The sequence below is a fragment of the Canis lupus genome, chromosome 29, assembly GCF_003254725.2.
Source record: "Canis lupus dingo isolate Sandy chromosome 29, ASM325472v2, whole genome shotgun sequence".
Classification (NCBI taxonomy): domain Eukaryota; kingdom Metazoa; phylum Chordata; class Mammalia; order Carnivora; family Canidae; genus Canis; species Canis lupus.
The window spans coordinates 22,494,969-22,517,705 of NC_064271.1; the positions used below are offsets into that span (position 1 = coordinate 22,494,969).

Here is a 22,737-nt window from a genome sequence, read left to right on the forward strand (position 1 = left end):
CAGATATGGAAGACTAGCCACAGAGTGAGGTTGCAGACCCAATGGAAGTTGCCAAGGACCCTATTTATTGCCTAGCTCCTCATTTGTCCCCTCTCTGTTATGGGAGCCACGAGGACATTTTAGGTCTCTTGTGTTCAATAGTCCTACAAATATCTGAGTATTCATTCTCCTTTCTCTGAGTAAATAACATCATCTGAGTCCATCACCTTTGGGGAAAAACGGGGGTGATCATTACAGTAATATACTTGCCATGGTATTGCAGGGTTCTTCTGTCTGAGGACTAGACCACCTCTATAGTCAATGGGGTCCTGGATGGTCCTGGATCTAAATATTGTTTCTTGCCTAGAAACATGGCAAGATCACGTCATTTGCTGAGCTGACCACACTGGCCTCTTGTTCAACCATTTTTGCATGTATGTATGCATGTATGTATGTATGTATTTATTTTTGACAAAGAATGTATATATTTAAGGGGTACAACATGCTGTTTTTATGTTTCTATGCACTGCGAAGTGACTAACACGACCAAAATGATGAACACATCCATCACCTTCATACCATCTGCACACACCCATGCTCGTATATGTGGTAACAATACTTGAGATCTACTCTTAGCAAATTTCAAGAATATGATACATTATTATTAACGATAATCATGTGTTATACATTAGGTTGAAATTTGCTTTCCTTTTATTATATGTACTGAGCAGTATCCTGGCTGATTGCTTCTGTTTGCCCCTTTGGAACTCTGTTCTTTTTTTTTTTTTTTTAATTTATTTATTTATTCATTCAGAGAGAGCGAGAGAGAGGCAGAGACACAGGCAGAGGGAGAAGCAGGCTCCATGCAGGAAGCCCGATGTGGGACTCGATCCCGGGTCTCCAGGATCACACCCTGGGTTGCAGGCGGCGCTAAACCGCTACACCACCGGGGCTGCCCTGGAACTCTGTTCGAATCCTGTCCAGAACTTTCTGCAGCGAACCCCCCTTGGCTGCAAATCTGATCTAGTATTATTACAATTAAAACGGAGGCAACCTTGTTGGGACCCCTCTCACTTCTCAGAGCTTTCTCTATCTCTGTTTAATAAACTTCTATCACTTTGCTCACAAAACAAACAAACAAACAACCTCTGGCTTCTGGCAGTTATGCATCACCACCTGCTTTCTATTACTTTGAGACCCCTTCATTTCCATTGTTATCAACTATCCAAGTTTTGGGATAGCCTCTCCAAGAGCTTGCCCTGCTCTGGGTAGGAGAGGCTGAATCTCTTAATGATTGCAGTGCTCACCTCATCAGCACCTTAACATGACGGCCTTGTGATCACTTGTCCTCTAGGACCTTTCATGGAATATAATCCTTTGGGGAGTCTTCTGATCTCACAAAACATCCATTCCAGCATGTCACTTTTTAAAGCCTTTTATTCTCTTTCTCTACCATATACTATAGTAATTCAAAGGAGAGCGTTAAAGAAGTGAATCCTACTAAATGCAAAACAGATTCCATCAAGATTCCATCATGAACCACTGGAGATGTCTCACAAGTGGATTCTCCTCAACTGGCTAATGGACGCCTCCACACTCCACATACCTTATCCACAACCCCTTCCCTGCTGTGACTGGGTCCCCATGCATACTTCCATTGGTGGTGGTAGGAGAAAACTTTGGAAGACGGTTAGTGAGCATACACAGAAAGCTGGCCTGAATATGCGGGCCAGGGAAGGACCACAAACTAAAGCTTTAGCTCCAACTTTGGGAAAACAAAAGAAAGGCTGTCAGCACTGTCAGCATGATGTCTTCCAGGATTGAGAGAAGGCATACAGCTTATGAATTCTACCACAAGTGCTCGCTTCGGCAGCACATATACTAAAATTGGAACGATACAGAGAAGATTAGCATGGCCCCTGCGTAAGGATGACACGCAAATTCGTGAAGCGTTCCATATTTTTAAATTTAAAAAAAAAAACAAACATAAAAATAAAAAGGAATTCTACCACAAGTGGAAGCCAGAAGCACGGAGCAGGTGTATCTATAGAAGATCTGAGAAAGCCTTAAAATCCCTAGCAGGGCTGATGAATGGTACTTCTCTTCCAAAGACAGAAAAGACTAGAGGAAGTGACTACCATGTCAAATACAAAGGCAACAATGTAAAACTTCAAGGAACATGAAAAACTAAGGAAATATGACAGCACTAAAGGACCACAACTCTCCTGCAGTTACTGTTCCCCAAGACATGGAGATGTGCAACTTTAGACAAATAATTTAAAATAGTTGTTTTATGGAACCTCAATGAGCTTCAAGAAAATACAGAAAGAAAATTCAACAAAATCAGGAAAAATATACATGAATAAAATGAGAACTCTTACAAAAACAGAATCATAAAAAAGAACCAAATGGAGCTGAAAAATACAATGAATTAAATGTATTTTAAGAAACTTTGAAATTATGTAGTCTTGAGAACAAGGAAAAGAATGAAAAGAGTGAAGAAATCCAATGTGACCTATAGGATAAAGTAGAAAGAAACAGTTTGTGAATTTTTGGAATCCCAGAAAGAAAAGAGAGGGAAAAGGGGTCAGAAAGCCATTTTAAAGATACAATGGCTGAGAACTTCCAAAATCTGAGGAGAGATTTGTATATTCAAGTTCATGAAGCTCATGGGTCACCAAAAAACTCAAAGAGATCATCTTCAAGGCACATTATAATAAAACTGTTAAAAATAAAAGATGGGGATCCCTGGGTGGCGCAGCGGTTTGGCGCCTGCCTTTGGCCCAGGGCTCGATCCTGGAGACCCGGGATCGAATCCCACGTCGGGCTCCCGGTGCATGGAGCCTGCTTCTCCCTCTGCCTGTGTCTCTGCCTCTCTCTCTCTCTCTCTCTCTCTCTCTGTGTGACTATCATAAATAAATTTAAAAAAAAATAAAAATAAAAATAAAAGATGAAGATAGAATCTTAAAAAGCAGCAAGAGAAAAGAAGCTTGTAATTTACAAGAGAACCTCCATAAGGCTATAATCAGATTTCTCAGCAGAAAATATATAGGCAGGAGAAGAGTGGGTTAATATATCCAAAGCACTGAAACAAACAAACAAACAAACAAACAAACAAACAAACCCAAACTGTCAAAAGTGAATAGTTGATCTGGCAAAGTGGTCTTTCAGAAATGGAGGAGAGAGAAAGACCTTCCCAGATAAAGAAAAGCTGAGAGTTCACCACCCCTAGACCTGCCTTACAAAAATTGCTAAATGGAGTTCTTTTTTTTTTTTTAATTTTTATTTATTTATGATAGTCACAGAGAGAGAGAGAGAGGCAGAGACATAGGCAGAGGGAGAAGCAGGCTCCATGCACCGGGAGCCCGACGTGGGATTCGATCCCGGGTCTCCAGGATCGCGCCCTGGGCCAAAGGCAGGCACTAAACCGCTGCGCCACCCAGGGATCCCATAAATGGAGTTCTTCAAGCTAAAATGAAAAGATATGGGCAGCCCGGGTGGCTCAGCAGTTTAGTGCTGCCTTCAGCCCAGGGTATGATCCTCGAGACCGGGGATCGAGTCCCACGTTGGGCTTCCTGCATGAACCTGCTTCTGCCTGTGTCTCTGCCTCTCTCTCTCTGTGTGTGTCTCTCATGAATAAATAAATAAAATCTTTAAAAATAAATGAATGAATGAATGAATGAATGAATAAATAAATAAATAAATAAATAAAATGAAAAGATACTAATTAGTAACATGAAGACATATGAAATATACAACATATCAGTAAAGGTAAATATATAGTCAAATTCAGAATACCTAAAACCTAATAATATGGTGGTGTGTTAATCACTTAACTCTAGGATAAAGGTTAAAGGACATGAGTATTAAAGATACCTATAGCTACAATAATTTGTTAATGAATACACAATATTAGAAGCTAAATTCTAACATCAAATATAAGAGGAAGGGAAGTAAAAGGGCAGAGTACTTGTATGTGATTGAAGTTAAGCTGTCACTAGCCTAAAATAGACTATAATATCTACATGATATTTTATATAAGCCTCACAGTGACCACAAAGCAAAAACCTATAGTAGATTCATGAAAGATAGAGAAGAGAATCAAAGCATACCACCATGGAAAATCATCAATTCACAAAGGTAACGAGAGAGAAAAAGAAACCACGAAACTACCAACAGCCAGAAAACAATAAGATGGCATTAGTAAGTCTTTACTTATCAATAATTACTATAAATGTAAATAGATCAAACTCTCCAATCAAAAGCTAGAGTGTGTTTAGATGAATCTAAAAAGGACCAAACTACATGCCACTACAAAAGGCTCACTTCATTTTTATAGACACACATAAGTTCAAAGTGAAGAGACAAAGAAAGATATTCCATGCTGATGGAAACTAAAAGTGATCAGAGTACCTCTACTTTTATCAGGCAAAATGGACTTTAAGTCAAAACCTGTAACAGAGACAAAGAAGGCCATTATATAATGATAAAGAGGTGAATTTATCAGGAAGATATAATAATTTTAAGTATATATGCACCCCACATCACAGCACCTAAATATATTAAGCAAATAGTAACAGATCTGAAGGGAGAAATACACAGCAATAGAATAATGGTAGAGGACCTCAATACTCCACTTCTAACAGTGGATAGATCATCCAGACAGAAAATCAGTAAGGAAACAGGCTTGAGTCATACTTTAAACCAAATGAAGGAGTGCCTGACTGACTCAGTTGGTAGAACATGCAATTCTTGATCTTGGGGTTTTGAGTTCAAGCCCCACATTGGGTGTAGGGCTGACTTAAAGAAAAAAATTAAGTATTAAACCAAATGGATCTAACAGTCCATTGTACAGAACATTCCATCCAACAGTAGAATATACATTCTTGTCAAGTACATAAAGATCATTCTCCAGAATAGATCCGATAGGCGACAAACAAATCTTAATAAATTTGAGAAGAATGAAATAATGCAAAGTATACTTTCTGATCATAATAGTAATAGCATAAAACTAGAAATCAATAACAGGAGGAAAATTGGAAAACTTAGCAAAATGTGGAAATTATACAACATACTCCTGAATAAACCAATGGATCAAAAAAGAAGGCAAAGGAAAATAACTATCTTGAAGCCAATGAAAGAAATATAATGTAGCAGACCTTATGGGATGCAGCAAAAACAGTTCTAAAAGGGAAGTTTATAGTGATAAACATCTACATTCAGAAAAAAAGATCTCAAATAAAACATCTAATTTTACACCTCAAAGAACTAGAAAAAGAGGAACAAACTAATCCAAAAGTTAGTAAAAGGAAGGAAATAACAAAGACTGGAGCAGAAATAAACGAGATAGAGATCAGAAGAAAAGAAAGTGAAGCTAAGAGCTGATATTTTGAAAAGATAAAAATACTGACAAACCTTTAGCTAGACTAAAAAAAGATAAGATTTAAATATGTAAAATTGTATAACTAATTATAACTAATAATACAGAAACACAAAGGATCATAAGAGACTACCATTAACAACTATATGCCAACAAATTGGATAAACTAGAAGATATGGATAAATTCCTAGAAACACACAACTTACAAAGACTAAAACATGAAAAAATAGAAAATCTGAACATACCAATAATGAGTAAGGAGATTGAATCAGTAACCAAAAATTTCCCAACAGTGAAAAGCCCAGGACCATATGGTTTTCTTGGTGAATTCTACTAAACATTAAAGAAGAATTAATGTCAATCCTTCTCAACTCTTCCAAAAAATTTGAAGAGGAAGGGACACTCCTAAACTCAATTTATAAGGTCATCATTATCTTAATACTCTTAATACCAAAGCCAGGTAAGGACACTACAAGAAATAAAACTACAGGTTAATATCACAGATGAATACAGATATAAAAATTCTAAAGAAAATATTAGCAAATGCAAAGTGATAAATGTAGTATATCACATTAACAGAATGAAAATAAAAAGAGAAAAAGCATTTGACAAAATACATCTTTTCATGATAAAAACTATTATAAACTGGAGTAGAAGGAATGTACCTCAGCATAGTATAAACCATATATGACAAGCCTAAAATTAATATCATATTCAGTGGCGAAAGGTTGAAAAGTTGAAAGCTTTTCCTCTAAGACCAGGAACAAGACAAGTGTGCCCACTCACCAATCCTATTCAACACAAGTACGGGAAGTCCTAGCTAGAGCAATCAGATAAGAAAAAGAAATAAAAAGGGACTCTTGGGTGGCTCAGCAGTTGAGTGTCTGTGTGCCTTTGGGTCAGGGCGTGGTCCCTGGGTCCAGGCTTGAGTCCCACATCAGGCTCCTTGCAGGGAGCCTGCTTCTCCCTCTTCCTATGTCTCTGCCTCTCTCTCTCTCTCTCTCTCTCTCTGTGTGTGTCTCTCAGGAATAAATAAATAAAATCTAAAAATAAAACAAAACAAATAAAAGGCATTCAAATTGGAAAGGAAGAGGTAAAATTACCTTTGTCTGCAGAAGATATGATCTTATACATCATAAATAGAAAATCCTAAAGATGCCACCAAAAAACTGTTAGAACTAATCAACAAATTCAGTAAAGGTATAGGATCCAAAATCAATATACAGAAATCAGTTGCATGTCCATACATTAATAACAAATATCTGAAAAAGAAATAAAGCAATTCTATTCGCAACATCAAAAACAATAAAATACTTAAGAATGGGGAACTAAAGAGAGATTTCTCTTTTAAAAAAAAAGACATACAAATGGTCAACAGGTACATGAAAAGATGCTTAACATCACTAATTGTCAGGGAAATGCAAAGCAAGAACATGAGAAGTCATCTTGTGTTGTTAAAATTGTTATTACTTGAAAAGACAAGAGATAACTGGTTTTGGCAAGGATGTGGAGAAAAGGGAATGCTTGTGCACTATTGGTGGAAGTGTAAATTGGTACAGCCACAATGGCAAGCATGGTGAAAGAATGGAGGTTCCTTAAAGAATTAAAAAATAGAATTACCATATGATCCAGCAATCCCACTCCTGGGTATGAATCCAAAGAAAACAAAATCAGGATCTCAAGGAGCTATATGCATTCCCACGTCCACTGCAGCATTGTCCACAATCGCCAAGATATGGAAACAACCTAAGTGTCCATTATCTATAGAAAAATGGATAAGGAAGTTGTGATATTTATAAAATGGAATATTTTTTAGCCATAGCAAAGGAGATTTTGTCATCTGTGACAACAGGCACGGCCCTTGAGGACATGATGCTAAATGAAGTAAGTTAGAGAGAGAGAGAGAGAAATACTCTATGGTATCACTAATATGTGGAATCTAAAAATGTCAAACTCATAGCTAAGAGTAGCTGGAAGTGGGAGAAACAGGGAGATCTTAGACAAGGGGTACAAACTTCCAGTTATAAGATGAATAAATTCTGGAATCTAATGTGCATCAGGACCTAATGATTATAGTTAATATTACTGTATTATATACTTGAAAGATCTAAGAGTTGGGATGCCTGGGTGGTTCAGTGGTTGAGCATCTGCCTTAGGCTCAGGGCATGATCCCGGGGTCCCAGGATTGAGTCCTGCATTGGGTTCCCTGCAGGAGCCTGCTTCTCCCTCTTCCTGTGTATGTCTCTGCCTCTCTTTGTGTCTCATTAATAAATAAATAATATCTTTTAAAAAAGAGAGAGAGAAAGAAAGATAGATCTAAGAGATCTCAATATCCTCACCACAAAAAAAGAAATGGTAGTTATGTGAGGTGATGGAGAGGTTAACAAATCCTACTGTGGTAATCATTTTATAATATATATGTATATCAAATAATTACATTGCAAACCTTAAATTTATGTTATATGTCAACTGTACCTCAGTAACACTGGAAAAAATTAAATAAAAAAAAAGCAATAGTTTTTTTTTTTTTTAAGATTATTTATTTATTTATTTATTAATGAGAGACACAGAGAGAAAAAGAGGCGGAGACACAGGCAGAGGGAGAAACAGGCTCCATGCACGGACCCTGACATGGGACTCAATCCTGGGACTCCAGGATCAGGCCCTGGACTGAAGGCAGACGCTTTAACCGCTGAGCCACTCAAGGATCCCAAAGCAATAGTTCTTTTCCTCCATTATTAGACTCAGCATATCCAGGTAGGTTATACTATTTCTTAAACTGACTTATGTTCCTCGCAGCTAGAAGAGGTGGGGGTAGATCCTGAGAAGGTCCCTGATGGGTCTTCTCACAGAGAAGTGTATGGGTACTCCAGCTCTTATTTTGGAGGGTGGACCACCTCTATAGGCTCTAAAATTACAGAGGAGTCAGGGAGAAAAAAATCTCTGGGGTCACCCACCCAGATGTTGCCATCCCGTGTGTCAGAGTCAAGTTGTCCCAATTAGGGCACTGACCTTCCCATAAGAGACCTGTCCCAACTGAGCATCCAAGTATCTTTGAAACCCAAGCCCCTTTTTATGCATTTGTTTTAAAAATTTAAGTAATTTCTGCACCCACTGTGGGGCTCAAACTTACAACTCCAAGACAAAGAGTCTCATGCTCCATTGACTGAGCCAGCCACATGCCACTCAAGGTTTTTTTAAATGCAGACCAAAGTCTGAGATAAGACCTTCTTTGGCAATCACTGAAGAGGCCCTCTAGTGTTCAGAATCAGTTTTCAATTGTTCTTTGCCCTCAACTTTGCATTATCTCTCTATAGGAGATGCTATGGACTGAATCATGTATCTGACCCCCTCCTAACTCATACTTTGAAGCCGTACCTCCCATGTGATAGTTGGAGATTGAGCCTTTAGAAGATGATTAGGGGGATCCCTGGGTGGCACAGCAGTTTAGCGCCTGCCTTTAGCCCAGGGCGCGATCCTGGAGACCCGGGATCAAATCCCATGTCGGGCTCCCGGTGCATGGAGCCTGCTTCTCCCTCTGCCTGTGTCTCTGCCTCTCTCTCTCTCTCTCTGTGACTATCATAAATAAATAAAAATTAAAAAAAAAAGATTAGGTCTAGCTGAGATAATGAGAGTGGGGCCCTCATGAAGGGATTCATGCCCTTATAAGAGCAGAGTGCACACACACTCTCTCTCTCTCTGAGTGCTGTGAATGTTGTGGTAGCCACCATCTGTAAGATTTTGTTATGGTGGCCCAAGTAGACTAAAACTAAGATAATACAATTTATTAATAACTAGACAATTTCATTGTCCTTTTTTTTTTTTTTTTAAAGAGTTTATTTATTCACGAGAGACATAGAGAGAGAGGCAGAGACACAGGCAGAGGGAGAAGCAGGCTCCATTCAGGGAGCCCGATGTGGGACTCGATCCCGGGACTGCAGGATCACGCCCTGGGCTGAAGGCAGGTGCTCAGCCACTAAGCCACCCAGGCGTCCCTCATTGTCCTTATGTTCATTGTTCTGCTATATTTTTCAAATGCTTGAACTATTGCACTGTCTATGGTGGTCTCCTCCACCACTTACTTGGTGGTTCCACCACTTGTGGAAGTTTTAGCAACTGGGCCACGTAACACCTGTGGCAGAGGCTATCAATGCCCCAAACACAATCTGGGATAGGGTCCTCAGTGAGTGAATGGGTCTCAAAACTCCCTCTTAACCACCTTCTTCTTGACCACACTCAGTGCCAACTGTGTTGATTTTGGTGGTGCAGAAAGCAGACACTGGTATTGGTAGGGCACAAAGTTTCTTGTGGGTAAGGGTATGTACAATGTTTGTAAAAGATTATAAAGGGATTGGAATAGGGCACTTGACTAGCTCAGGGTAGAGCATGCAACTCAGTCTTGCGGTTGTGAATTCAAGCCCCATGGTGGGTGTATAGTTTACTTAAAAAAGGAGGCGGGGGGAGAAGGATGAGGATGATGATGAGGATGATAATGATTGGGCTATGAAAACCAAACTGCGATGCAGATCTGAAGCCTATGAAGGGAAAGAGGGGAGGAAGCAGGTGTGGATAGGCAGAGCGACAGACTGAGATGTAGATCTGACAAGGTGTCGCTGATCTAACTGGAAGATTAGCAACGATTACCTAGTACAGAAGTCCCACATTCAGTAGCAATGTCCAGGCCATGTTATTGGCAGGGAACTGCTTGGGAAAAGTGTGATTTTGGCTCTAAATCTGAGGCAGATCCTAAAGAGCGACAGTTGGAGGATACCAACCAGCTAACTGCACTGCTTGCAGCTGACCAGCAGTCACGAATAACCAGGTTATTTCGTGAAGGGAGATGGTGCAGTCCCACAGCAGTCACACCCACTTTGTGACTGAGAGAGAGAGAGAGAGAGAGAGAGAAAGAAAGAGAGATGTATTTTTTTAGACTGGAATGCATACACTTCAACAGATCAGAAATCACAAAGCATTATGCAGAATTCAGTTATTCAAATGGAAACTAAAGAAAAGACCATGTGGAACCAGCATAAGATCACCAAGAATGAGTTCCACTAGAATAACCAGCATCTCCTTTCTTTGATAAACTATATAGAAATGTGGCCTGAGATCAGTTTGACGTTTGATAGGAAAATAGCAGATAGTAGTTTAAGGGTTTCAGTAACACAGTGCTGCAGACACTAAATAGTATGCTATAGACTCATGTCCTTACTTGCTTTTTTAAACACTGAAAAGGTGTAGAAATGCTTAGAGGTGGTACTGAAGGGGAGGAAGAGAAGATACGGTGCATGATGAATAAAAAAAACAAAACAAAACAAGACCCAACAGAATGGCAGAAGTAAACAAAGTAAAATATTATGGGAATAAGTAACATATTTTGCATGGGACCCCCCTCTCCCTGCAAAAAACAAACAAAAAACAACCTTACACAGATACAAGTGAAATATTTTACTTTTACTGATCAAAATCATGGGCCATGGCTGCCAAAAAACTGGTTTCAATCTTAGGCTTTATTTATTTATTAAAAAGATTTTATTCATTAGAGACACACAGAGAGAAAGGCAGAGAGAGAAGCAGGCTCCATGCAGGGAGCCCGATGTGGTACTCGATCTCGGGACTCCAGGATCATGCCCTGAGCTGGAAGGCAAATGCTCAACCGCTGAGCCACCCAGGCGTCCCCAATCTTAGGCTTTATTAAAAGTATCATCTAAACCACTGTTTTCCAAACTCATTCTAAATAGCAAACCCCTTCTCCTAATGCAATTTTATGCAGAATTTATATGAAATATATTTGGGTTTGCCCCCTGAAGTCCTCCAAGTAATTCCTAGAGCTCTGATAAAGAGCTTGAAAACCTGACTTAAACCAGAGAGTAAATTCCATTCTCTTTGTAGATCAAACTATTTGTAGTAAGATTAGTTCTGGTTACCACACTTTAAAGCATCTTTGAAAATCTTGACCCTACAAAATAATAATGAAAGGACTTGAAAATGTATCAGGGTGAGGGTGGGGATCCTGGGTGGCTCAGCTGGCTAAACATCAGGCTCTTTGTTTTGGCTCAGGTCATGATTCCATGGGAAATCACTCAGTGGGGAGTCTACTTTCCTTCTTTCTTTCCCTCTGGCCACCTCCCACTCGTGCCTCTAAAATAAAGGAGTTAAATCTTAAAAAAAAAAAAAAAAAAAAAAAAAAAAGAAGAAGAAAGAAAGAAAAGAAGATGTGTCGTGTAAAAAAACAGTGGAGATATCTTCCTGAAAAAAAAAAAAAAAGTTCTCAAAACATCTGAAGTATCTGGAGAAGGGACTAGGACTTACTCCATGTGTCTCCAGAAGGTAGAACTAGGGAAAAAAAGAGATTTAAAGTGTGTGATTAGTGTCCCAGAGCTGCTCTAGCAAAGTACCACAAAATGAATAGCTTAAAACAACAGTCATTTATTCTCTCACAGTTCTGGAGCAAGAAGTCCAAGACCAGGCATCAGCAGGATCATGCTCTCCTCTCCAAAGGCTTGAGGGAAGAATCTGTCCTTGCCTCCTCCAGCAACTGGTGGTTCCCGGCAATTCTTGGTTTCTTGGCTTGTAGATGCATTACATCATTGTTAACAAGTGCCCGTGTCTCTGTGTCTTCTCCAACTCGTAGGACATCATTCATATTTAATGAAGGTCCAACCTCCTCCAGTATGACCTCACCTTAACTTCGACAATTCCATTTCTAAATATGGTCACATTCGGAGATACTGGGAGTTAGGACTTCAAACTTTATCTTTGGGGGAGGGGGGGTGAGACCACACTTTAATCCAGGATAGAGTATGTAAGCAGACTTCAGTCTGAAAGAAAGAACTTTCTAGTAAGATTTACTCAGAAGTGCAGTAATGTTCTGAGTTAAATCCAGTGAGTGAAGGTGGTTAGGGGTGATCACTCCAAAGACACTGAGAAATATCTAATTTATTGGTTAGGTTATTAGACTAGAAAATATAAATTCCTTTTTTAGATGGTCAATAGGCAATAAGCTCATGAACTAAGTAAAATTTATCACTGTCTCACTATCTTTGCAACCCAAAAACTTCAGCTCACCTCTCCACTAATTGACTACACAAACTACGGTACTTGGTGCTAGGAGGTACACACACCCCCTCCCTCAAACCTGACCCTAACCCCCAGTTTGTGTTTTGTGAAACTCATCAGCCTCCATTCAGTTGTCTAGGACAGAAATATGAGGGTCATGTTAAGTATAAGTGTACTTAGAGCATGGATTTTGGTCAGACTCAGGCTTAAATTCCAGCTCCATCACTTTTACGCTGTAATTTTGGGCAAGTTGACTATGATTAAATTTGCCCATTTTCTTATACTCCACTTTAGGCCACTGCCATTCTTTGTCTTTATTGCTTAAAATCTCCTAATTCTCTTTAATTGAAGTATAATGTTCAGTAACCTATTAATATTCAAACTGTGGAATTTAATGAATTTTGACATACATATGTATCTGTGAAACCAAGATAATCAAGTATTCATCACCTCGAAAAATTTGTTCCCATCACTTCAGACCTTCAGGTAAACAGTTCTGATTTTTGGGACTGTAAGTTTGCATTTTCTAGAATTTTAGATAAATAGAACAACAGCATACTTTTTGTGTGAGCATTTTCACTCAGCATAATAGAAATTTATCAATGTTTCAGTCCTTTTTTTTATTGCTGAGTAGTTTTCCAATGTATGGATATCCCACTTTGGCTACCCATTCACCTACTGAGGGACATTTGTGCTGTTTCCAGTTTGGGTATTTTGCAAACTTGATACAAACTTTTACATACAAGTCTTTTTGTGAACATACACTTTCTTTTCTCTTGGGTAAATACCTAGCAGTGAAATGCTGATTTGTATAGTAGGGACATGTTTAACGTGAGCCTTGAATTCACGAGCCTGAGATCAAGATCTGAGCTGAGATCGAGTTAGACACTTAACTGAGCCACCCAGGGGCCCTCATGTTTAGCTTTTTAAGAACTGCCAAATGGTTAGCCATCAATAGTGTAGGAAAGCTCCCACTACTCAACATCCTTGCTAAAACTTGGTATGGTCAGTGTAGCGAGTGTGCAGTGATTATCTTGTGTTTTTGCTTATAAGGATAATCTGAGACCAAGGAAGAGAATAGTTTCCTTCACCTGTCATCTGTCCCTGGTCACCTCTGAGGACACTGCCAGACACCTCACTTCAATCCAAGTTCAAAGTCTGACATTCCTTGAGCCACTCCAAGATGAAAATCTCAATCAGGATTGTTGCCTCATGTGACCTTTACTCTAGGGATGGAGCTCTGCTGGTTTCTGGCTTTAGTTTTGATGGGTGGGATGCTGGTGTAGTGGTTCAGACTCCTCATCTTGTTTTCTGGGCAACATTCCCTGTGATATTGTCAACACAGTGGCTCAGCTTTATAATCTGAACTGGTAAATGAATGCCCTAAGGATGAAAGGAACAGAGTGCTAGGCTCAGCTGTTTAGTAGAAACTGAAAGACGAATTTCAACCTTACTCTCACTCTAAAGGCTCTACATCACTGGGCCTTTGGCTGTTGGTCCCCCACTGGCTGACTCTGAACCAGCCACATTATCATCCAGGTTGGCCTTCATACGAAATCTGTCCCAAGGCTTCTGAACTTGGGATCATTGAACTTGCCTAGAATCCATCTACAATGTTTATAATTTTCAAGCCTTCACAGTTATTGCAAGTCAACTCATTTCCGTGATTACCAAAAATTGCTATTTATCTGTATCTTTTAGGGCTCGTCACTTTTGATGTTGTATTATTTTTCTTTCTTACCCCGCCTGTAACACAGGCCCTTTGAAGATATAGGCTTTCTTTTATCTGTCGTCCTTCTTAGCATAGGAGGTACTAAGTACTTGTTTAATGTCCGTTTTTAAAGAGTATTAGGTTTACCTTTATGATCTCAGGTCTCCTCAGACATAGCTTAAAACAATTATAGTCTTAATTTGTAAATATATTCAAGGTAACTAATTTACCTTAGAGATAGGGCAAAAGTATGAGAACATTTTTTTTAACAAAAGAATATAACCGGTGAAGAATGGTTAATGGTTTACTTCAAAGCAATTTTTTTTGAACTCTCTGGGATAGGAAGGGTAGGATGTTCTGTTGTGGCACTTCACACAGATGGTGGTTTAAATGTATGTTTCAAAACTGCTAGCACCTGAATAAGTTTCTTTGGAAAAGTTAGTATAAAAATGCAAGTACAATCAAATTTATTTAACAAACATTTATTAAAAGCTTATAGGATAGGTACTGTGTGCTACATGCTGGGGACACAAGCACCATTGAGACATTGTCCTTCCGTTAAAGAATCCAGGATAGAAAACTGGTAAAGGGGTGGGAAGGGGAGGAGAAAGATAACCTTGTAACTACTACATCTGAACTGGACTTTTCAGGTAGGAAAGCAGATGATAAACATTCTAGGAATATGGAAGAACATGAGCAAAGCACAAGCAATCTTATTTTGCTACTATTCACAGAACAAAGTGTGGATGGCTGATGAGCAGCCTGGGAGCATCAGGATCAGGCAAGGGCACTGGAGGAAAGGGAGAGATTTCAGGTATTTTTTTAAAAGATAGGTTCAATAGAGCTTAATGACAAAAAATGTCAGAGGGGACTAGGAAATAGTGGTAATTCTTCATTTGGATAACTAGGTTGGATATAGAAATACCATTGTGAGAGGAAAGAAAAGAGAAGTATGTTCTTGGGGATGTGAGAGAGGACATAAAAATTTTTAATGTTGTTAGATACCTTTTCTGCAGGACAGAGCCATCCTCATTAGGTTCTTGCCTGAGTTTTATCTACCCACAATAGGTCCTTGAAGGCCAAGTACCTATATGAGAAGATATCTTCTACCTTAGTTTCTTTATTTCAACTTTCCTTATTAGAACATTTCCATATCCACTGAACTAGAAAGAGCAGATGGGTACTTCCACTTACATATTTTGCCTTAAGCAAACATTAAAAAGAAATCTCATAAGCAATTTAAAAGATTTATTGATAGGAGTTCCCAACAGCATAGGTATGGAACCACTGTGGCCTTGGCCCATATTATCCTAGCACAGAAAACCCTTAGTTGCATCATTCAGTTCATCTTTAATTTTGCTGTATGTTAGTGTGAAAGGTACTAAGGAATATAGGGACTTCAACAGAATCACTTATCCACAGTGGCTTAAATCTTCTACAAGAGGTAGAAATTATTTTAGGGATTATAATAAAGGAAGAGAGTGTCACTGAAGTACAAAGGAAGATGGATCTTGCATTTATCTAACCAGCTATTGTTGAGGGTTGCAGAAACAGCAAGTTGAAATAAGGTAGTACAGGTCTCTCAAAGAAGAGTAAGATGCTCCTGGGGCAAGCAGATCTCCAATGAATAGAAAACTTAGAATATCAGCTGAGCATATTAAGTTTCTTCCTGCTATGAATAACAGAGATGCTTATCTCCTTTTCTCTTCTTATAGCCTCAGGAGTCACTCGACTACGTAAGTTGATCGATCTGTGTGTATATTCAGGAAAGCATCCCAAAGTTCTCTACAGTAGATCTGTATTTATCATACAACTTAAAGTTCAGCAACACCAGACTCATGGTAACTCTAAGCAGTGCCTGGGTCTCAATTTCCACCTTTTCTGAAAACACCAGTCTTTGAATCAGGACTTCTTTAATTAAAGCATGAAGAATCACTAAAATACACTGGGCTACACTAAGTAAACATGATCAGTTAAATAAATAAAATAAAAGCACTTTAGTGACTATCTTCATTCTATTGCAATTATTTTTGGAGTTGGATATTTTACTCTTTTGACAATCCTTTGAAGATCACAGTCCTCTGTAAAGAGAAACTAGTACAAAGTAAATTTTACATTATAAACTACAAAGAGATTTAATATCTATCCAATTTAATATTCAAGTCTACATAAAATAAATCAATGACAACCGCTTTATTATTAAAAGTTACTGAATTCCATAAAGCACACAATGTAATTTATATTCAACTAACAAAAGTTTGATACATGTATTTAAAAATATATAATATATAGATTTGTCTTAACATTTATATTCTATTCAAAAAGCAGTAGCTTTACATATGGTACAACTTGAATTTATAAAATATATATACATCCACCCTATTCAAATCAAGCATGAGCTTCCATTCCTATTAATAAAATGCACAATTTGTATTTCTGAATATTGAGAGAAAAATGGTACCAACTAAAAACAAACTCATTTTAACTTGCACAAGGACTTAATTCTTAATACTAGATAACTGATACAATAATCTTGAATAATTATTTTACCCCAGCCTGCCAATCAATTTGCATTTATGTAAATCATCTGTGGTTAACTATGATGAGACTTCCACTTATTTTCATGGTATCTGACAATCTACCACATTCCTTACTCGACTTGTTTCAGGCTTTAAAATTAGAGAGGTGGGATTATTCAATCTTTCCATTTAGCTCTCAATTTGACAAGCGATGTCACACCTAACAAGCCAAAGCCCAGAACCATGATTTGCCACTGAGAAAGCAGCTCAGAATTACTGCAGAAGCAAACTTTTCACAAAACCCGGACAATGTATGCATCAAGGAATTGTTTCTCTTTTTCCCTGTCAACTGCACTCAATTTACACAACTGCAGTTCTTTAGGCATGTTAAAATATACCAACTTCTATTCAGGCATTTCTTTCATATATTCATAATGTCTTCAGATATTATATTGTTTTATAAAAACATTTTCATAAAAAAAGACATTCATGTAACTATTCCAGAGATTCATCCATAAATTTAAATCCCAATAACATCTGAGAATTAAAATCACAATTAACACCTCCATTATCAGGACCATAGTCAGAAGCAGAACATAAACTTGAAGGATAAAGATCTAAGTTTGAAGTACATGTCTGGACTCCACGGGCCTCTAATGATAATGATGCATGCAAGCCTGTCTTTAATGCACAGTTTATGCTGAGAAAACAAGTCTCTCACTAATTATTTTTTTTTAAATCAAATCTCAAAAATAGCTTAGAAACTTAAATGGAAAAACACTTTACCAAAACGAGTAATTTAATTCATTTGGGCAATAATTAGGCTTTGGGAGATTCAACATCCAAAAAAGTAAAACAAAACTCCCTCGATAATATGTCATTTTTAAGAACTAAACTACTTAGTTAACAGCTCACTTATCAAGTAGTCAATTATTCAACAAATTTAGCCACCTACTGATGAACCAAAATAAGGTTTCAGAAATTCTATGTATTTTATTTGTAGGAAGGAGTCTTTTTCTTTATGAAAAATTTCTGATGTAATTTCAATAATCTTCCTTCTCTGGATTCCCTAACCTCAAGAAAAGGAAAAAAGGAAAAGGGACGAAAAGGGAGGAAGGCAGGAGAAGGAGAGAGGAAAGCTTAGGAAAACTGAAGACAGACATATTGGACATCTGCTAGGCAGGAAGAAAGAAAAATAATAGAACAGACAGACTGCAAAGAGGATTAGGGCCAAAGGGTGCAGATTAAGAGACACCTTCACAGATCTTCATCATGCAAAGGAATTAGCATAACACAGAATCGTGCAGTAGCTGATTTTGGTCACAGAGAATCCTCAGAAAAGATATGGATAAGCCTCAGTTCTTTTTGAAAACCAATTTATATACACTTAATAAACCCTAACCATTCAGCTAAAATATATACAAAAAACTAAATAAAAGTGAGATCGAGAAATATAAGCAGCAGTAACCATAAAGGCTTAGAACTAGTGACACTGAATTCTTTATTTAAAAAAATTTTGAACACACAGTACCTCCTCTTCTCTTCTATTTTTAGGAAGAAGCTTTAACAAGTTTTAAATATCTCAATTCTCAAAAACAATAGGCTTTTTAAAAAATAAGACTTGATTACCAGAAACAAGTAATATGTGGTTACATACCATTTTCATATCACTACTCATTTCCATTATTTGTCAATTCATCTTTGAGGCGATCTGGAAATAATTAAGCAGTCACTAGATACCTGTTTTAGAATCTGAAGAAATTATTATTCACCACAGGAATCTAATGATATATATTTGCATATATTTAAAATTTCAGAAGGGAAAAACTAATAAACTATCCTAGTTACTTTATACCAAATATTCATATACGTAGTCAAAACAATAAGGATTAAGATCTTTCTCCAGATGAACTGTATATAAAAGCTATTTTTTAGCATTTTCTTTTGGGGATTAAAAAAAGCTTTATTTCCCTGCTAGCTAAAAGGAGGAATTCATCCACTACAAGTAAGTCCTTTAGAGAGGAATATTAAATTCCTTAAGAGAACAGCCATAAAATTTATTTTAAAAAATTTATCTTAAAAAAACTGAAAACCATTTCTCTCTTTAAAATCTATGGCATTAATACCTATTTGACATAATATAATTTTTTGAAAGGGCACCAAGTTCATGATCTAAGCATGCAAAATAAGGAAATGAATGTATCACTGTCTTAACAGAATTTGGCAAACCAGAAGAATGGCCTCAAAATAAATAAATAAATAAATAAATAGAGTACATATTGTCTAAATATGAAAGTATAATTCTGTAGGCCTATGCAACAGATAGTGCCCCATAGAGCTAGGGAAGAGGGAAGTAGCATAATCCTATGTACATTTTCTTGGTATTCTGGTTGTCCTTCAACAACACACTACAGAGAAATATTCTTTTTATTATTACAAAGCCATTAAATGCCCTCTCTAGAGCAATGACTTAGGTAAACGTCTTATGTCTTTTAATAATGTAACTTACATTTAAAATTAATTTAATTAAATCTAAGTGCAAAGGAGTTTCCAATAATTCCTAAATTCAAGGGAGTAATGTAATGAATAAGGTGTTACCTTATTGCAAATTTTGAGTGGTTGATATTTCTATATTTTAGGATATTTCATCTTATCTTCTTTTAAACGATAAAATGTACTGATATTATTTGGTTTCCTTTACTTTCCTCTACTTCATTTTATTTTATGGTATCTCTATGTAGAGAAAGAGGTATGTTAAAATACTGCTATTTTTATTTTTAAAAATTCAATTGAGGCTATATGTGACCTATTAATCTATAGGACAGCATTGTTAATCTTTGACCTGGTATATTAATTCCTTTGGTGAATAAATGTCACAGGTCATTGCTTTATAAAAGATTTTTAGTACGAGGACCAGCAGTACAGAGAAAGATCCCCCGCCCCCCCACCCTCACCCCTGAAAATGATCAAGTCAATCAGTAGTTTAGAGCAGTTGTGTAAAATATGAAAAATATATAATTTGCCACTGCAATTTTCATATTAAAAAGCAGTTAAAAACTAAGAGTAGCTCAAAGCATTCCAAAAAACATTTTCTGTCTTGGTTAAACAGGCCAACTGATAAGACTGATAGAGACTACTGTGAGAACTTATATGTATCTAGTCAAGAAAGAACAAAAAGTGTTTAATTTTAAAAAAGTGGTATTTGCTAACTATAGTATAAACAGTGTCCACAATTTGGTGGCTGGCCATAGTTTTAATTTTTTTTTCAAGTTATTCTACAGCAGACATATTTTTGAAGTCTACCCACCCCTGAGTTCAGCAATTATACTTTTAGAGTGTAAAATTATATGCCCTTAATTAACAACATGTACAAAGCTACAAAATGTCATCTATACAGAGATTAAAAACAATTTTTGAAAATACTCCTTGCCAATTATTGATTGGATGTTTTGCTGGGGTACATACTTCAAATCTTTCAGCCAACTGGCTTTTATTTTTAAGCCCAAATTGATCCATATATTTATTCACTGCAGGATATGTCAAAAAGAGTGCAACAGGCAATAGTAAAAATAACATTGTAGTAGAAACAGATTTTTGCATATGTGAAAAGGTAATTTATAAAATACATAATTGCTTTTTAAAAAGAGAACCTAGTTGCAGTATCATTAACTTACATGGTACTGAGAATTGGACGTTTCAACAATTTTTTTCTATAGAAAAATTTTATCTAGCTGTAAGCAAAGTCTTTTAAACAACAAGAAAACAAAACAAATCCCTCCAGGAAAAACTGCACGGTTGTGTGAGACAAATAAGCAAACATACCATTCTATAGTGTACTTTGCCTAAATTTTAAAATAAAAATGTCCACACTCTTTTGTTAAAACATTAAGCCTCTGTCAAAAATGTATTTCTTATTTTAGGGTACAGGAATAAAGGACAAATGATACTTACAAGTAAAGAAAATTTACAAGAAAAAACTTGACAAAAGCTTTTCAATTGAAGTACTATAACATTCAAACTTGACTTAAAACATAACAAAAGAAACAAAATTGCAAATGAAAATCGTTTATGGATTTTCCAAACATAAATAAAAGAAATAGTGTTTAGGCAGTAGGGCTCATGCTGATGGCTAGCAGGAAGTAACAGAGTGTAATCTACTTGGAAAAATCGTTACTGTACAAACAAGCCCCAGTGAAGGACTGCAGCAATTGCATCATCACTGCCATTGTTCTTACTTCCAAAATCAAGCCTTGATTCAACCATTCATACCCTAGATTATTCATACCTTTACTTCAGAGATTGAGGAACTATATACAACAAATGAATTTATTTTCACCATAGGGATAACAATATTGTACCTCTCTGCCAATGTTACGTGAAAACCTTACATGTCAAAACAATTTGACAGCAGATATAAACAATTCAATAAATACTCAATGATCTTTCATTATAGTCCTTCAAAGACGCATGTTAATTCATGCTGTTAACCTCAGGATCACAGTGCATAGAATCCAAATATAAACAGTTGGGGTGACTTTCAAAGTAATGTTGGATCCCTCACTTTATTTATAATCCCACTATAACCAATAAGCTCATTTCATAGGCCCCATCATGCATTAATTATTGGGTGGCAGGAGTTAATGAAAAATTTTCCTGTTAAACGTCCATTGCCGGCAATGAACGTCCCAAAACCGCCAAGGAAGTCATTGTTATTGCACAATACATGAGGACCTGGAACTTTTCCAAAAGCTTAAAAAAATAAAAATAAAAAATGGAATTATATTGACATTTCCTGACACCTGCATTAATACTGTATGACTAATAAAAGCATGTCAGTTGCCTGGACTGAACCAGCGATCAACATGCGCCCAGAATGCACACGAGTAAAAATGCAGTAAAAGGAAGTAGTCTTCATTGCCTATAGGTCACTTCCAGTCAAAGGTTAAAGTTCAAAGACTGAATGATCAAAGTGCTCATTTTCTCAGTAGGACTATCTTCTGCTAGGAGGATGATAACAGTGGCATCAACAAGTATCATCTTTAAGAAAAGGAAAAAAAAAAGATAATTAAAAAAGTCAAGCATGCATAAGTAAAATCCACAAGTTAGTCTAACACAGAAATAATTTCAAGTAGCAAGAAGAACATGGTTTACATGTCTGACTTGCCTCCCCCAACCCTTGCAAATAAAAAGTCCAGTTTGTTTCAGGTATATACTGACAAACAAATCAAGTTCTATTCTTTAACGGAAATAGTAGTTCACACAAGTCTTAGATGATGCATCAGTATGTCAGTTCTATTTAAAATAATAAATTGATATATGATAGCACATATTCAGGATTTATCAGTCTTAAGAGTTCTTTTTTGGGCAACAATTTTAAATTGTAATGAGAAAGGAAGTAAATTCCTGACCAACAATGTCATGGTGTTTAACACAGAATAATTCAAGTTGTGTCTTTAGTCTAGAAAGGAATAACTTTACAAATGAATTATCATTGCCAAATCAATTAATACATTTCTCTTAAGAAAATACATTTAAAAAATACACTTTTCAGCAAGTATAGATACATATACAAATGAGGTCATTTAAAAAAAAATCCCACAGGTTTAGAAATGCCTTCTGGTAGCCTCAACACATTATGTAAGACATATAATTGTGGGGTTCATAATATATTTTACAAAATTATTTCACAAGACATATCTGAAGGATTTGAAGTCTAGTTACTGTTTAGAAAACAACTTTAGAAAGAAGCAAGACTATTGGAAACTACCCAAGACTTGTGAAAGCTCTCATGAGAGCATTTCTGAAAAACTGCCCAAACTACAAACTACGTTAGGATCTATGTTAAGATCGATACACTGCTAATAAAAGTCCTCATTCCCAATGACTCAATGAAAGCTAAAAACCTCTAAGTCTGATTTCTATGCTGGGCAAACTCATATAGAATATCCCATCACCCTGTACTTTAAGGGAAATTTAAAGAGTGAAATATACTAGATTTTTAAAATAAATCTTACCTAAATCATTAGAAATCTTTAAAGAAAGAATATCTTTAAGAAAATAAGTGGATAGTTTGCAGCTTCTAAGTGTCA

The 22,737-nt window shown here is 36.7% G+C and overlaps 1 protein-coding gene and 1 non-coding gene across 8 annotated transcripts in view; one reads left to right on the forward strand and one right to left on the reverse strand.

Annotated features, from left to right (window-relative positions):
• The window catches only part of UBE2W (ubiquitin conjugating enzyme E2 W), a 111,287-nt gene that overhangs the window by 16,338 nt on the left and 72,212 nt on the right, over positions 1–22,737 (reverse strand). The window contains exon 7 of one of the 7 annotated variants that reach the window (XM_025478023.3): positions 16,246–21,685. The exons of 5 other annotated variants lie outside the window; for them this stretch is intronic. In XM_025478023.3, the coding sequence (XP_025333808.1) occupies positions 21,672–21,685 (14 nt within the window). In that variant the 3' untranslated portion in view covers positions 16,246–21,671. Of the gene's footprint in view, positions 1–16,245; positions 21,686–22,737 lie in introns of those variants that run through there. One more of the 7 variants, XM_025478024.3, reaches the window with a different exon arrangement.
• On the forward strand, positions 1,837–1,943 carry LOC112678652 (U6 spliceosomal RNA). The gene has a single exon (XR_003147736.1). It is a non-coding gene; the product is annotated as a U6 spliceosomal RNA (small nuclear RNA).